This window comes from Pteropus vampyrus, unplaced genomic scaffold, assembly GCF_000151845.1.
Source record: "Pteropus vampyrus isolate Shadow unplaced genomic scaffold, Pvam_2.0 Scaffold64, whole genome shotgun sequence".
In the NCBI taxonomy this organism is placed as follows: Eukaryota; Metazoa; Chordata; class Mammalia; order Chiroptera; family Pteropodidae; genus Pteropus; species Pteropus vampyrus.
Window position 1 is genome coordinate 1,054,463 of NW_011888845.1, and position 17,999 is coordinate 1,072,461.

Consider the following 17,999-nt stretch of genomic DNA (forward strand, 5'->3'; position numbering starts at 1 on the left):
AATGTAATTCTATTGCTTCCACATCTTCACTTTTTTGAAAACAGCTATGGTGAGGTGTAATTGATAAACTCTGGTTTCTCTCTAGATCATAGAAATCTTTTACCTTTTACTTTACTGTTTTTCTATGAATAAAGTTCAACCCCCTTAGCCTGGTATGTAGACCTTTCAGAAAAACACCATAACCTGCCCTTTCAGTCTCCTCCACTCCCCACCCCAAACTCTCTCTCCATCTGTGTTCACTAACTGCATGGGATTTCTTATCAAATTGCCTTGACCTTTGAAACCACCATGATACTCTTTCTAACTACCACACACTGTCTCCCTGACTCACCTGGCAAATTTGTACTTATCGTTCAAGCTTCTACTTTTGCATGAAGCTTTTCCTGGTTCACTCAAAATAGCTTTGTCTATTTTCCCAGAGTCTATAATAGATAATATCTAAAGATTGCTAGTACATTCTATAATAGCTAATTGTTTAGATATCTGTCTTCCCAGACAGAAATAGCTCGATGGCAGGAACTATGTCTTTATTCATCCTTAAATCTTTAGTGTCTGACACACGGTGAGTATTCAGTATAATGTGGAAATTGAATGAAACACTTTGTTAGAATTTCTTCTTTCACTGGCATCAAAGCTGAATGCAGAAATAACAGTGACAATATGTCATTAAATACTTTTTCAATATAGCTCTCGCATGTAAAGGGAATGTTATATTCTTATTGTGAGTAAACTAGAAGAGAGATAGGCAATGTGAAGGTAATATGATTGCCTAGTATCCTAGTATCTATAAGCTTTTGAACCCCACAGAGGCAGGAATGCCGAGAATCGATTGAATTATATTTGTTAAATACACTGTCAGGCTCTGTGCCTAAGTATCACTGCTTTGGGGTCCAAAAGACAGTTAGAGAGTCATTGAACCCATGCCACTGCCCTCCGAAGCACACACCCTCACTCACACTCAACCGTGAGTCACAGAGCAACTCTGGCACCTGCGGGTGAGGGTAAGCAACCACGAGTAGTGGTTAGCTGCGTCCCATAGAGCAGTATTTTCATGGAGGGGACTCACAGCAAAGGCAGGGGTGACATGAATTGACAAGATTAGAACACAACAAAAACATGTTTGCTTTGGGGTATGAGCACATGTGTTACACTCTTGGGGCTCCCAGAAGAAATGAGAGTAGCATTTAAGAGGGAGCTGAGGTTTCTACAGTTCTACAGGCAGAGGTTCTATAGTTGTACAGGTAGGAATCACAACAATTTAGGAACTGATGTTAATATGACATCATTTTAACCCACAACCTAATGTGGCCTGGGAACATTTAGATTATCTGAGCCAGAATGAGATCAGCATTATATAAAAAGTATTTTAAAAGTATATTAGACCACAAAAAGAGAGATTTGCCTGAGGACATCAGTGAAGCCTGTGTTTGGAAGGTAGAATGTATACTAAGCTTTCTAGGATATGTAGGATTTCGACTGGCAGAAATAATGGGCAGAATATGACAGAGAGAAATGGGTACAAGAAGGCAGTTTAGAGCAACTCTTATGTTGTTGGCATTGGAGATTGGACAGTGGTCACCAGTAACTTTGAAAGAGAAATTGCCATAGTGTTCAAGAAGTCTTAGATATGAGTGGGTTAAGATGCGAGGAAGTAAAAGTAGTCAGTAATATTATTCCTTTGGAAAGTATGGGAGTAAAAGCGACTGTCTAGGGAAAATGTTTCTAGAACAGGGAAGGATTAAGTATATCTGTAGACTAAGAGGCCAGGATATGTGGAGAGGGACACTGAAAACAGAAGAGCAAGGGGGTTCATGGGTGGATCAAGGTCTTAGAGGAAGCTGACCAGGAGATTTAGAGCACAAGTGAAGCGGTTAATGTTTGAAAATAGGAGTCACCTTTAGAGAGGACAGCTGAAGCAGAGAAATTCTGTGGTAGAGAGCAAAAGTTGAGATGGTTCAAATAAGAATAACCTGGGTACAAAACATCTGGTCAATTCAATCTCCTAGTCAACCAACCAGATGTTAATTCTACATGGCATTATCAGGTGCATCATATTAATTAAAATTTTCGCTGAACCTGTGGTTGCTTTCCAATTACGCAGGTACAGCCATGGTGAGAGGAATTATTGAAGTCGATTATTTGAATATGTTATTTTTATTTTAAGACTATAAAAATTTCACCTAATCTGGAACGAATGCATTTTAGGAAATATAAGTACTGACTAAAATGAGGCATTGGACAAGGTGTACCAAGCTTATGTGAGTCATATAAAAAAACATAAGCAGCTTTTGGGCTACCATGCTTATTTTCTGATTAGCCTTTGTGGCTAAGTCGAAAGAACTAAAATGATAATAAATTAATGATTCATTAGTTGACACAATTATCCTTCCTAGATTGATGTACATTTCAAAGCTTATCAATGAAATCATAATTGTATCTTACTCTATGGTTTTGTGTCTGAGAATGAGGATTAGACTATCCAATGCTATTTTATAAAACAGTTTCATCAATCTACAAAAACAACTGCAGAATTGTTATAAAGTTATATTTAAGTATTAGTATAATGAAACATCATGCTAATTAATTCATGTCATTATCTGGCTAATTCATAAATTTGTCATGCTTCAGTTTAGGTTTACAACCATTATAAGAACAATACATTTGCAACTACTGAAGGTGAATAACTAATTAATCCTCGCAGTATTTTATGGGCCAAATAAGATTTAAGATGACTGAAATACATGCTTACATGCTTTCTTTCTTTTGTATACTCTAAAAACCTGTAGTGCACACTCTACAGATATGTACATATAACCCCCACCCAAGCAAAAACTCTGATGTCCCTTATAAGATTTGATTCATTGGATTAAAAGAATGAGTGAAGAAAGAAATCTAACATGATCCAACAGCAGAAGATTAATCAATGCCTGTCAAGGCCCAAGTAATTGCCAAAATAGGACACCTTAATTTTATTACTTTAGGATGACATTTGCATTATTATGAGTCCTAAGTAGTACATTTAACTGGTAACTCATTACTCTCAAGGTAAATGGCATAAGGACATTTTAAGATAAAATATATATAATTAACCATAATAAAATAGGATATGAACTCCAGAGATCTGCTGTATAACATTGTAGCTATAGTTCATTGTAGCTATGAACTCCAGAGATCTACTGTATAACAGTGTAACAATAATATATTGTACACTTAAAAAATTTGTTAAGATAGTAGATATGTTAAATAATCTTTCTGAAATAAAACAAAATTGATATAATGATCATATGCCTATGATCAATTACTGATACTTTTTAATTTTCCCCAAGCAATACTGAATTATATGAAATCTGAAAGGAGAAAATCACAACTTAAATTTGATCGTGATAATATTAAATGTTTCCAAAATTGGTAAATGAAAATACTGAACTGATAATAGTTCATATTATATTACATTTTAGTAATGTTAGAGAAGATCATCGAGAGGATGGGGACTCAGACTGACCCACAAGCTGGATCCTGACAATCAGAGGTTCCCCTCCCATCCTTGGGATGTACCTTCTGCCACCATTTCCACATCTGGATCCATTTCAAGGATGCAGCCTTGAGAGAGTAATGTGTTCTTGAGACGATGTGAATTGTATACGCCATTGAACCTATTAAGGCCTCTACACAGCAGGTCCTCAAATAACGTCATTCTGTTCAATGCTGTTTCATTATAACACTGATGAGAGAAAAAAAATCGATTCCCAGCCAGAGTCACTGTTTACCGGAGTTCATTTTCTCCCTTGTCTGTGTGGGTTTCCTCTGGATACTCCAGTTTCCTCCCACATCCCAAAGACATGTATGTTAGGTGAACTGGCCTATCTCTACTACAGTTTCCTCCCACATCCCAAAGACGTGTATGTTAGGTGAACTGGCCTATCTCTACTGTCCCAGTCTGAGTGTGGGTATGTATGTGCTTCCTAAGATGGAACGGCGACCTGTCCAGAGTGGATCCCGCATTGCACTAAGTTGTCAGGATAGGCTCTGGCCACCTAGAACTTTAAACTAGAATAAGCAGGTTGGAAAATAATTATCTTTCTTGTTTTTATTAATCTTACTTAAATGTAGCTATACCTCATGTTTATTTCAATGTTTAATACTATAATTGTTTTTAGGTCTTTACTTAGAAGTCTGGTGATATTTTTGTGACCAGAAAGATGCAATAGGAACTTAACTCTATATTATATCAATTAGCCTATGGTAAAATTGGTTTTGTTATATGTTGTTTAACAAAGTCACAGTTTCCAGCAATCTATCAATGATGTTAAGTGAAGACTTAACTTTTAAGGTTCTGCGGGGTGGGTATGGTAGTCTCTTTTTGCAGCAGTCCGAGATAAGCCTCGTGTATAAGTTTCCCTGCTTATTAAACCTTCTACCTACCAATCTGGAGTGGTCTGCCTCTTTCTCTCATCTCTCCTTACCCTTCATATGTGGAGGCCAGTTTCAGATTTCACCTGGGGAACCCCCAATGTTGGGGACCAACAAGTAGCTATTTCTATACAAAGCAATTTGTTATCAAAACATTAACATCTCTGAATTTTCCAGAGAAAAATAAGATAGGTTCTTGTGAGAGGCTCTTGTGATGAAGAAAATAATTCCATGCATTTTAAAATCTGTTTAAGATACTTATAAAATTCAGTTTTATCTAATATATTTAATTTGGCTAAATTGTACTTTTTAAAGAACTCAGTAATTGTGAACTTATCAGGCTTTTCATTTTAAGAATGACTGACTCACCTCACATTTTTGCCAAACTATAATTAAGGACAAACTGATGACATAAGAGTTATGTGTAATAGTGAGTCAATCTCATATAAATGGCTGTACAACTTTTTAATTAAGTCAGATTTCCTTAAATGAGAAATTTACTATCTACGAAATAATAGAATGCCCTAAATGAAAAGACACAGGATGCAAAACAGTCATTCTCTATAGTTTAATGGAATTCTGAAGCAATTCTCCTAAAATGTTCAGCAGTTAGAAGCTTCAATATCAGAATTTTGAACATAATTTTGAGCTTTGAAATTTAACTGGTTTTGAGAACTTGGAGAGGTCCCAAAGAAGAGCAATAAAAATGAAACATAGGTTAGAAAAGAGACCCTTAAGAGGGAAGGAACAGAATTTAAAAATCAGTCTGTGTGTGATATTTAAGAAAGTTCAGTCTTTATGAGAGATGGAGTGGGATCGAGTCCTATAGCTCATGCTTGAATGACAGAAGGCAATACATCTCAGTTTCTTCTTGAGTCAAGGCAAGAGAGAAGTATAGCTTCTCCTTGCACTGTTTATCTCTCCAACAGGGTCCAGAAAAGCAAGATTAGACCCATGTTATTTCACCAGTGTAATTCCAGAGCCTAGTAAAGTACCCAGTCCATAGTGATGCTCAATAAATGCTTGTTGAATAAAAGGGTGAGCTCTAGACTAGACTACATTCATTTTGGTGACTTATTGAATGCTACATCTCACTCATCCTTTAGCAGAAGAGAAACGTTTCAGGAACCCCTAATACTTACATAGCAAGCCGCAGCTTTTATTCGTAAATGTTACTGAAGATATTGGGTAATATGCAGAACAGATGAATAAAGCAATAATAGAACATAATTAGAAGTATATATCAAGATCTTAAATAGTGAGCTAGAGATTCCACTTCAAAAAAAATCAGTCTTACGGAAATAATCCTAAACACAGAGAAAAACAACTTCCTAGTATGTTGTAGTGTCATTTATAATAATAAAAATCTGGAGGTAGTGTAAAAGTCTGGGTAGAAAAGACATGTCTATGGGGTGAATCATTCAACAGTAGCAAAGACAAGGTACAGGTACAGGCAATAGACGTAACAGCTTTCCCACATTCAGGATTGTTTCCAAGGGAACTGTTAAGGTCCGGAAAAACTTGAAAAACTCGAAAAACTCCTAAAAAACACTACACACCTTCCAAATACATAATTTGGGGTTTCCTAGTTGCTGAGGATTATTATGTTTACAAAAACATAAAATGCAAATAAGAATATCTTCTACCAGCTCTTTTTTTCCATGTAAAGCTGTGAAACCAAATAGTCTCTGCTCCTGGAAAGCAACCACCAATTTAATGAAAGACAGAGAGAGAAGATCCCCTCTTCACTAGAGATTTATCTATCTGTAACAAAAGCTAAGGAAGGGGACAAGTTCTGTCTATTAACGCCACTGTGTCTAGCTATTCTAACCAAGCTCATAAAAGCTTATTAATGTTAATTTGTGTTGATTATTTTCACATATAGCTTTATCTCCCCCCATTCTTAGGAACTGTTTCAGTTACAAAACCACCAGCTCACAGGAATCATCTTAAATCAAAGACGCTACAGACTTGAAACACACATAAGCATCCCTTCTATCCTCTTTTGCTAATGGATCATAGCACTCTGATTTGCTGAACCCAAAATGGACTCAGAATCCTTCTCAACACAGTATTTAAGATAGTCACTAGGTACCAATCATAGCTTCTGAGAGATAAGGCTCTTTACCAAACTCGAATTCAATAATAAATCAGGAAATTCATTTCCCTGGTATATTTAAAATTGACTGATTCCCTCATTGGCCAGTCAAAATAAGAGTATATTGCTCCTTCAGAATCAACAGTATTTAGAAATTCAATATTCATAAACTCTTCTAAAATATTCGACTACTAAGACATTTTTATTTAAAATATGTTTCTATGGAAGCAACTAATGAAATATAAGCAACTAATGAAATATATTACACCAAGAAAATAAAGTGCTCTGTAGTATATACATGTTTCATGTTTTATGCATATTTTCTTTCAAAACGTCACTATTTTCCCTAATAATTGTCAAAACACAATTTAAAAATAACCAGAGTATGATCATCTGGGATGTAGTTCTGAATATGTATAAAAATAATGATTTCTTTCTTCCACATAACTAGGGAAACCTGTATGTGCAGGAAGCCAAGGAACTTTCCTCTTAAAAGATAATTTTAGAAAACTAGGTAGCATGCCACCCAGACTCATTTAAACCCCCCAAACAACATTTGCTATCCCAAGGAATAATGAAAAAATGGACATGAATTTAAAATAAAACCAAACATATAAAACCCCTCAGATATTCCCTGAGCCTTCAAGTGTACAATAACATTTATTTGCAGGTCCCTTACAGGAGCAGCTTTTGGGATCCCCACATTAAGCTAGGCTTAAGGCCTTAAGTGTGCCCAATAGATAAGTATCTGACCAACACACTCATCAGATCTCTCACCACATAAATCTCATCCGGAAGATGCCAGAGCAATATAAACAGGCTCAGGCACAGAAAGAATCCCATTTTCCATATAAAATAGCATCTGCTTTTTCCCATGCTGATTCTGCAAGGCAGTTTATTTACAAATATATAAATAGCTGCAACTTTACTCTCGTCTCATCGAAAAATCAAAATGGCATCATGCAAGAGAAGCATCCTAGCATACTTGGCTCAATGAGTGAAATTAAGTGGAGATGAGCCAAGCCACTTGACACTTGCTAGTCAGCTTAACCAGATATCCTCCAGTTTCTTGTAGTGGAGAAACCAGGGTTCTGCTGCGCAGAGTCAGAGAACTCACTTGCATTGATCATCTGGGATCACAAAGTGCTTTAGAGCCAAAGGTCAAGAAATAAATTTCAAGTTGTACCTAATATTGATTATGATACTTATTTAAGGGGAAATAGCACTGTCTAAATGTGGCACTAAGTTTTCCAATACAACTACTTAAAATTAGCTAAGTCTTCTTATATATACAGGCTCAATGAATTTTAAAAGATTTTCACTCCGATCCTTTAGTTAGCAAGCCAGAATAACAGGAGTTTAAATCATTAGGAAGAGGACAAGATATAAAATGCATCTTAATTTTAGTAAGAGAATTTATTGCCTTTCTTAAATTCATTAAAGTTGTCTACTAGTAGTTAAGCAACATCTAAACCAATACATATGAAATATATACGAGATACCTATTGACTTTACTGCATATGAAATACCCAAACATGAAACTGCCTTGTCCTGAGGGTTAGTGCTTACACGTGAAACCACCTGAAAGCCACCCATGACAGCAAAGGTCTGTACAGTTACGTCTGCTGAAGTGCCCACCATTATATCCCCCAATAGCAAATCACTTTCTTTAATATTCTTATTTCTTACCAATTAATGAGCTGTTTACTTTTAAGAAATCATATCATTAAGCTAAAATTTTGAAAGTTATCACAAAATAGAAGGCTTAAAAGAAACTTTTCTCACACAAAAAAATGTGAGTTAGAAACATGGTCTTTTATGGAGCATCTGAGGATAGGCAATGAGATGATTAATTCCACTTCCCTTTGAAAATTCAAATGCTGAGACTCTCAACACCCCTGTCTGGTTTCTTAAATATTAGGCTACCCAACAGGAAGTGAAAACATTTATATATGCTTTCACACAAAAACAGCTGTGCTGCATTTTAAACCAAACAGAATTTTGATTCTTTTTTCATTGCAGTGTACTCACACACTGGAATGTTCATCTAAGATTCAAAGACTAAGTACCATGGCCATATATGCTATATCTGCCTTTTTGATGACTTAAGCTTTCTGAATTACTTATCCATCCTCCAATTACATATAGCCAAGCATATGGAAATTTATTATTTCCCTGCGTAGTTGCTGACCAATTGTCAGTATTTAAATGTCAAGTGATTCATTATTTAATCCCAGGTTTGTCAGCAGGAAAAGAATAGTGACGATAACAAGGAAACCTTTGGTAAATCCATTTTGAATTGAAATGAGTATCAAGACCAAAAATAAAACTGAAAAAAAAAAAAAACACAGTTTTTCTTTACTATTTACTTTATACATTATATAATATGAATACGTAAGGGCTAAGTTATTTTATTTTAATTTAGCATGAAGCTTATCTATGTGAATAAAGCATATAGAAATATGATAAATCAGCCTTTTGTCTCTAAGTCTGCATCATGCCTTATGTGTTAAAGTTTACATTATAAAATCTAATTTTGGTCATGTCTATGTTGAACAAAAATAATATTTCTTTGAAAACAAATTATTCTCTAAAGATGATGTTTCTATCTGTACATGTAAGTGGCATTTACACCATAGAGCAAGATCAGATTGCAAAGATTATTAAAAACAACAAATATACAAACAGAACATTTACTATAGCATTCAAGTGAGTATAAAAAATTGAGATTTTTATTTTTTAACAAATTATTTAAAATCTCCTCAGAAAATAGTTTATGTAAACAGTTAAACAGTTAATGGAAATAGTTAAAATGTAAAGAAAAACTATTTTACTTACATGGTATCTCTAATAAGTAGTGTACTTCCCAATTTGAAACAGGTTTTATCACCTTCACAAAATGCATGTCTCAAAGAAAAGCTTTCTCCTAGGTCAAAACCTGGAAAACATGACAAATGATTTAATCTAGTAGTTTCATTACATTTAGTAAACTCACAGAGATATTGATTTTTAAATAGGATTTTTTGTTGTCCTTATCTTTAGACTGATTTATTTCAAGCAAAATCCTGCTGTTTGGGATCAGCAAAATTTCTCTACTTCATTTTTCTCCTTTTAGGATAAAAGAAAATCAAGTAGGTTTCAAAGGGCTCAAATATTAATTCTCTTTAGTCTAGGGAATTATCCTAAGTAAATAAACAGAGTAGTTCATTGTAGCAGCTCTAATGGCTAAAGACAGAAAATTAGTTAAGTAAAAAATATTACCACTTTAGAAGACTGTATGCTGATAAGGGGAAATGCTTAGACTTCAAATAGAATATATGTATTATGATTGTGTGCATGCATGTGTATGTGGTGGAAGTGGCGGGGAAGAGAGCAAGAGAAGGAGAATGAATGGAATGAAAGGAAGAAAGAGAAAAAGATAGGAATGATACACCAAAATGGGAATCATGACTATATTTGGGTAGTAAGATTTTCTGTTGCATAAATTCTTTTTTCTTTTTTCAAAATTTCTACGATGTATACAGCTTTTGTAATTTTAAATAACCTTTTTTCTCCAAGAGTTTGCGTTGTTGTTAGTGTTCACTTAAACAATACAGAACTGTTTTCAGCATATTTTCAACATTATCCATATACTTTGCTTTTAATTTTTTTATACTGATGCTATCGTTTTAAATTACAATGTCAAGGAATCAACTACAATATATTACATGTTTAGTGATAATTTTACACAAAATTTTCTCTGTAAAGGATTATAACACTTACCTGGAACTTCAAGCTTATCTCTGTTGTCTTGTATAAACTGATGTCCCTCTGTTCTCAGTATAGGACATTGTTTTTCTATTAAAAAAAAAGTATTGAGGATTTGCACTACATTTTCTATCAATTCTTTCAAATAAAATACAATACAATCAAAAACTTTAAAAAATGGAAATAAATTAAACCATTTTATTAAATTTCTGTAAAATGAGGATGAGTTTTAAACTACCCACTAGTGCGTTTGTAAAGATTACATGTACATATATATGAAGTGCTCAGAACAGTGCCTGGTATGCAGTGTATGCTTGTTAGTGTTAACTATTATCATTATCATTATTATTTTAACATTCTAATTGTTGGTATATATTTGACATTAAGAAATTAGCTAGCTTTAGTATCATTTAATTTTCACGGGCCAAGTATATTCCAATTTTAAAACAAGTGAACTAACTACTATTATATTTTAACATAACTTTAATTCAGATTTTGGTGTCAAATGATATTAGACTAAAGCAGAAAAAGACGACTGTGGACCGATTGTTCCCCTATCTCACCCAAATTCATATGTTGAGGCCTTAATCCACAATGTGATGGTATTTGAAGGTGGGGCCTTGTGAGGTAATTAGTTTTGGATAAGGTCATGTGATAGAGACCTCATGATGGTGCTGATTTCCTTATAAAGGGATAGAGAAACAGAAGACCCTTTTCTTTCTCTGCCACGTGAGAAAACCAGAAAAAGGGCCCTTGCCACAACTTCTCCATGCTAGCACCCTGAACTTGGACTCCCCAGCCTCCTAAAATGTTTGAAATAAATGTTCGATGGTTAAGCCACTCAGCCTATGGTATTCTTGTTAGAGCAGCCTGAACTGACGAAGGTAGTAACATAGATGGAAGTTATTAAAATGAAATTAAAAAGCAAAAATGTAAAGGTCTCTGCTACACAAAAGTGCCTTATAATGAAAAAAAAAAGAGATAAAGTCATTGAGAAGGTAATATTCAAACAATAATATTCAAAGAAGGTACTATTCAAACAATAATATTCAAAGAAATAAAAGATAAAGTTTGTCTCCACTCACAGTGAATTTACACATTCAATACTACCACAACACACTCATATAATAATGTGCATTCATACACTAATTTTTTTTTATTACCTGGGATATGTTTAAATCTAATTCAGGCTAGATTCTGGGAATGTCATAGTCAATTCAGAAAATTAGACAAAATTGCAGCTCATTTTTAGAATATGCACTGGTAACTGTACAACTGGAGAGACTTTCTTAAACTAAATTAAATAAACTTCTTGGCATTATGCAATCACAATCTTAATTTTCCATGTCTAAAATTCGTGTTTGGGTTTAATGACCTAAAAGTTTTTAATATAGAAGAAAGATAAACTGCTTAAAATCAAATTGATCGCCTGCTCTGTGGAAGGTGGAAACTACTGATTCTCTGGTTTAACTGCTGATCCCCTCAGCCTTTTCTTTAATAAATATATCACAGAGCTCAAGGGTGGTGACAGGGCATCATCTTAATATATCTAACCCCAAAAATAAATCAGATTCTAAAAAGCGCTACCATTTAATCAGATTTAAAAGTTTCTCTACACATAAATGAAAGTATAGCACTGAATAATTTTACAAATTACTTAGCTTCTTGGGAAATTCCTACCTCAGAGATCTTAACATAACTGCAGATCTTAAAAAATAGTAAAATTGGACAATCTATAAACTATTAATTTTTAAATCTGAATTCAGTCATTTTTATAAAAACCAAGCATCTCATCAAGATTTCTGCACTGAAAACTAAAGAACATTGTTGAGAGGTATTAAATCCTTAAATAACTGAAGGAATAAATCAGGTATTTAGACTGGAAGACTCAATATTGTTAGGATGTCAACTGTCAATTTATCTCTAGATTCAAGGCAATATCAATTATAATCCCAATAGGGTGTGTGTGTCTGTGTGTCTGTGAAAACTGACAAACTGATTCTCAAATTTATATGGAACTATAAAAAAAAAAAAACAACTAAAATTGCTAAGGCAAAATTGAAGAACAAGCTAGAAAACTTACACGATCAGATACCAGGAATTTTATAATGTGGGATTTATGGGTACATATATAGATAAACAGATCAATAAAACAGTAGAGTCTAAAAACAGACCCATGAACATATGATCTCCTTATTTACCACTGAAGGACCACTGATATTCAGTGGAAAAAAGATGGTCTTTTCAATCTGTAGTTCTGGGTCAATTAGATTTCCATAAAGAAAAACACTGAACCTCGATCCTTACCTCAGACCACACACAGAAATAAATTAGGAATGATCTTAGACCTAAATTTGAAAGGTAAAACAATAAAGGACTAGAGAAAAATATAAAATCTCCATGAACTTGGAGTAGCAAAGATTTCCTGTAAGGGATACAGAATGCATTAATTATAAAAGATCGATAAATTGGACTTCATTAAAATTAAAATCTTTATTAATCAAAAGACAACATTAAAGGAGTGAGAAGACAAGACAAGATTAGGAGCCAGACTATTGCAACACATATACCCAATAAAGTATCATAGCCAGAATATACTAAGAACTCTCACAAATCAGTAAGAAAAAGATTAAAAACCCTATTCTGAAAATGTGCAAGACAACTTAAACACTTCACAAAAGAGAATATCCAAATTGTCTACTAGCATATGAGAGGGTGCTTAACATCAGTAATCAGGGAAATGCAAAGTAAAACCACAATGAGATACTACTAAATGAATAAAAACTAAAGAATTGACAACACTAAGTGTTTTTGAGGATATAGAGAAAGGATGACTCTCCTACATTGCTGTGGGAGTGGAAATCTGTACAACCACTTTAGAAAACTGTTTGGCAGCATATACTAAAGCTAAATATACCTGAACTCTATGACCTGGAAATTCAATGACCCAAAAGAAATGAGTGCAAAAAATGAATGTAAATGGCCTTTTTGGAAGAGAACACTCATTGAAGCATTACTCATAATAGTCTAAAACTGGAAACAACGCAAATGTCTGTTGGCAAGAGAATAAATGAATAAATTGTGATATATACAATGAAAAACTATGCAGCAATTAAAAAAAAAAGAATGAATCACTGACACATGCAACAACCTGGATGATTCTTACAGATATAATTTTAAATGGAAAAAATACCATTTCCAAAAGAACACTTACTACATAATTCCATTTATATGAATTTCAAGAGGTTGTACAACTAATCTATGTCAAGTACTAGTTACTTTAGTGAGCTGTCAACTGGGATCCAATGCAGGAAAACCTAAGATTCTGTAAATGTTCTATATTTTGATCTGAGTGGCAGTTACACAGATGTATAAATATGTATAAAAATTCATTGCACTCTACATGTAAGACTAGTTGACCTTAGTGTGTATAATACCTCAACAAAATAAGGAAAACAACGTGTCTGTAAGAATATACTTTAAGCTAAAAATGATTCTTGCAAAACAAAACGAATAATGAATGACCACACTGATACAAAATTCTTAATCTTTTTAGTAAACCTAGTTAAGTCTTTTCTTTCTGACTTTCTTTGGAGAAAGACTCTCTCCCTCAAATGTAAATAATTTCCTTGAAACTGGTGATTCAGGTCCTCTGGCTATTGATAAGGGTCATTGAAACTCAGCATTCTCCTTGGCCCATTATAAGGCTTTAGGCCAAAACAGGGCCCTTAGAATCTGAGAGGGGAGGGGACCTTTAACCCAAGTTTTTTTGTTTTTGTTTTTGTTTTCTTTTTTTATTGGCAAAACAAAATTCAAGACAGTGCAAATGGACTTCCTACCACGACACTTCAGTAAGGAGAGGAATGTATGCTGGCTCATTGTCAAGTTGAAATCAGTATATATCTTAACTTCTTCCAGGGACTTAATGAATTTATGATATCAAAGTAATTAACCTGTCACTTTGAAATGAATGGAATTCAACATTTCCAGCAATGTATATGAAAATATTTCTCCACATCTTTCAGTTTACGAAAATCAAATATTGTGCCATACATTTGGAATATGTGCTTTATTGTGAAAAGCCAAACAAAACAAATAAAAACTAAATGTTAATTATTTGGGGGTGAGATACAGGGCTCAATAATCTGAATGCATAAGTTTTAGGGATCCATTGCATAAGAATGACAAGGCAGCAGAAGTGGCTATCACAAGTTGAATGTTACTTCTTTGAGCATTGACATATGCATTTTAGTATAAAGTAAAGCGCACTTGTTGAGTAAATGTGCATTTATTTTGAGGAACCATTGATGAGACCCAAATATCCAAACATCCTGTCAGGAGAATCACTGCAGCAGTGTCATTTCAAAGGTTCTCTGCAATGTTTCAAAAAGTAATTTCTAAAAATTTCAAAAGTAATTTCTAAAATTTCACCACAAAAGATGCATTGCTTAGGAACCTTCAATCAACAGAACTTTTGAAAAGAAAATAAAAACATCTTTAACAAATTCATGCTAAGATGTTGTTAGTGATTGTCAGACCCACTTTCTCCCTAACTTGGCTTGAAGGACTTGGGCAATTTATAGGGTTGGAACAATATTGAAAGTAGGCAAAGGAAATACAAAGGAAGGCAGCTAGGTCAGATTTAAGTAGATTATCTAGATTTTATCTAGATTACTTACAAAAAAATACATACATTTTAAAAGATTTTTACCCTTCTCTCCCTCCAAAAATCAGAATGAATCCCAAGGATCTAAGAACAAATTATTCAAGAGAATTTATGTGACTTTTCCCCCAGATCACATAACCAGCCACTCAATGGCAAAGTTAAAATAAAACATAAATTTCCTAGTCTATTTTTTTCTCTATTTTGATCATTGCATCTTGAAGCCATATTCTAAAAAAAAAAAAAAAAACAATACAATAGAACACTTAAAAAACTCTCTTCATTCTTTAGTAGAAATGCGTTTTGTTCTCACTCTCAGTTTGAAACATTTTTTTTTTTTTAAATCACTTTTCCCCTTAATCTCTAAATCTTTGTACTGTTCTTACCTGCTGATTTGGCCTTCTATTGTATACAATCTAGTAAGCGTTCTAGTATTGAGATTAGATCACATGTCTTTTGAAGCACATTTGTCTTATCATTGTTCTGGTATTTTTTATACCCACGCATATAAAAGTCTTCAGTTTAATAGAGCATTCACCAAAAACATACTGAATTCCCCCCTTTCACCTCTCAAAAAACTAAGAAGCCCAGACCAGTTAAAATGTTCTTTAATTTTTTCATTTTTTTCAACTGATTTAATACATAAAAGATTTATGAGCGTTGCAGATGCTCATACTGAAAATGGACTAGTCACTCTCTGTGGCCAGAGGCCTCTGACCTTAGGAAAAGCAAGCAAGTGAGGTCATTCCTCATGCACTACAAAGGGGAAAATTAAATTAGAGGCATCATGAAAAATAGATGTAAACATGTTCTACTACGCTCTTTATAGTTTGTTGAGGGTTCTTGGTATTGCTTAAGCTATTTATATACCTCTTTACTAATTACAGAGAAAGAAAATATACAATTTGTCTAGTGGAGACATATTTTTTACTTCAACTTTGCTAAAGTATACATATATATTTACATACATTTGTACTAAATAACAGTGTATTATGAGCAACATGGAATTACAATAATCAATTAACTGTGAATTAAGGCTTGTTGAAAGCTCTTTAGGGAAGATTTGTTACTGAAAACTATAAATTCAGAAGCCTACCCATTTGCATGGTATCTGCTAATAGTCCTGGAGGGTAAGGATTGAACATCTCCCATGAGGTCTCACATGTATTGCTTTGATGAATTTACCAAAGTTCAAGGTATAGCTTTTGACAGACACTGCATGCTTGGAAGTCAGATTTGACAATATGAGCAGCAGCACAGATCCATTTCTCAGTGGCACGTGCCCCATCGCCGCCTCCTCCTCACTCTCTGGACTTCAATCTCCTGACCTTTCTTGTTATTTCTCCCACATGCTGAGCATGCCCAGCTTCAGGGCTTTGGTATGTGCTGCTTTCCAGGTGTTCACACATCTCTCTCTGTCTTCATGTCTCTGCTTAAATGTCCCCACATGAGGGCAGCTTTCCTTGACCACTCTATATAAGAAAACAACCTATCCTGTCTTCACATTATATAGGATTGCCAAATATAGCAAATAAAAATATAAAATGTAAAATTAAATTTGAATGTCTAATAACAAAAATATTTTTAGTATAAGTATACCCCATGCAATATTTGGAACATACTTAAACTAAAAAATGTTCATTATTTAGCTGATCTTCAAGTTTAATTGGGTGTCCTGTATTTCGTATTGCAACCTTACTAGCATGCCCATACTCTGTGAGGCCCGATATGATGGTAGCTTGTATTAAAGAGGTGACAAAAAAGATTGAAATGAGAAAGAATTGAGATATAAGAATCGACAGGACGTGATAATGGATTGAATGCAGGGAGGAGCGAGAGTTGGCTTGCTTAGTAAAACTTTAGTTTACTGAAATGAATCCCACTAGAGGAAGAAAAGATTTGGCTAGGAGTAAATAAATCTGCAGTAAGAGAGGAGGAGTTTGAAATGTCAAGTTTGAGAAGCCATTAAAAAATTTAAAAGAAGTTATTGAATAGTCAGTTAGAAATATGGGTATGAAACTCAAAGAGAAGTCCGGGCTGTGAAGTAAATTTGGGACCGATTGACATATAAGTCATAATTAAAGCCATGGGAATGAATGAGAGTACATAAGCAATGTGATGAGAAGAGGAGGACTATCCCCTGAGAAATTACACCTCTTGTCCATTTGTTTCCTGTTTCGTTTTTCCTATTCATATCCTTAGGAGTATACATATTATGAAATTATTACTACCTGTAAAATTATAAGTAAAATCTGTCTTGTTCTGTAGATGCTCTATTTATCATTCTTTTTTTCCTAACATTATTAAGGAAATATTAACAGTATTAAGGAAAATTGTTTTCTTTACCTTAAGTGACAAAACTCATGACAGCATTTGTTTGCCTCACGGTTAGAGTCAGTGAAGATGAAGAGCAGCAATTTACCACAGATATAGAAATGGTTTGTTTTCCTTTCATAAACAGATCAAAATAAGAGCTTTTGGGTGTTTCACATTTTTTTTTTAAAAAAAGGTTAAAACACACTTCCTGCTGGACAGAGGGGGAGAACACCTTTTCATTTTATTGTTACTAGTTGCCCTCATGCCCTCCTGTTCACACTGTACTTTGACAATATCTCTGATAAGGGACTATGGAGTATTCTAGGTTGGGACAAAAACACTGGTTAACAAAATGGGTAAAGCACACTGGACCAGAATATAACAAAAATAGTACAGAAAAGTGACCAAAAAAGGGGTGGGGGGGAGTGCAAAGACATTTTAACAGAAAGGTCACAAAAGGCCACAGAAATTTCACTGATTTTTTTTGTATCCAAAGCAGCCATATCTTCACTTGACAAGCTTTCCTCCACTTAGGACTTACAAAATACCTTTGTCAGTAGTAGGATGCTTACATAAGATCATATTAAACATGGAATTCTTGAAAACACAAAATAAATTTCTCTATATGACAGTGTACTTTCTACTCTGAATTTCAGAGTGTGATATTTGCCAATTAGTAAAAGCCAGATTTAATAATGGATTTCCTTGTAATTAATAGAAAACTAGTTTCAAGGGGTTTATGTGATAGTTTGAGGCCCAAATTTA

At 34.0% G+C, this 17,999-nt stretch overlaps 1 protein-coding gene across 1 annotated transcript in view; it reads right to left on the reverse strand.

Annotated features, from left to right (window-relative positions):
• The window catches only part of COL19A1 (collagen type XIX alpha 1 chain), a 317,873-nt gene that overhangs the window by 279,841 nt on the left and 20,033 nt on the right, over positions 1–17,999 (reverse strand). The window contains exons 3-4 of the mRNA XM_011361196.1: positions 10,271–10,345; positions 9,347–9,446 (exon numbers count right to left, since the gene is read on the reverse strand). Coding sequence (XP_011359498.1) covers positions 9,347–9,446; positions 10,271–10,345 — 175 coding nt within the window. The remainder of the gene's footprint in view (positions 1–9,346; positions 9,447–10,270; positions 10,346–17,999) is intronic.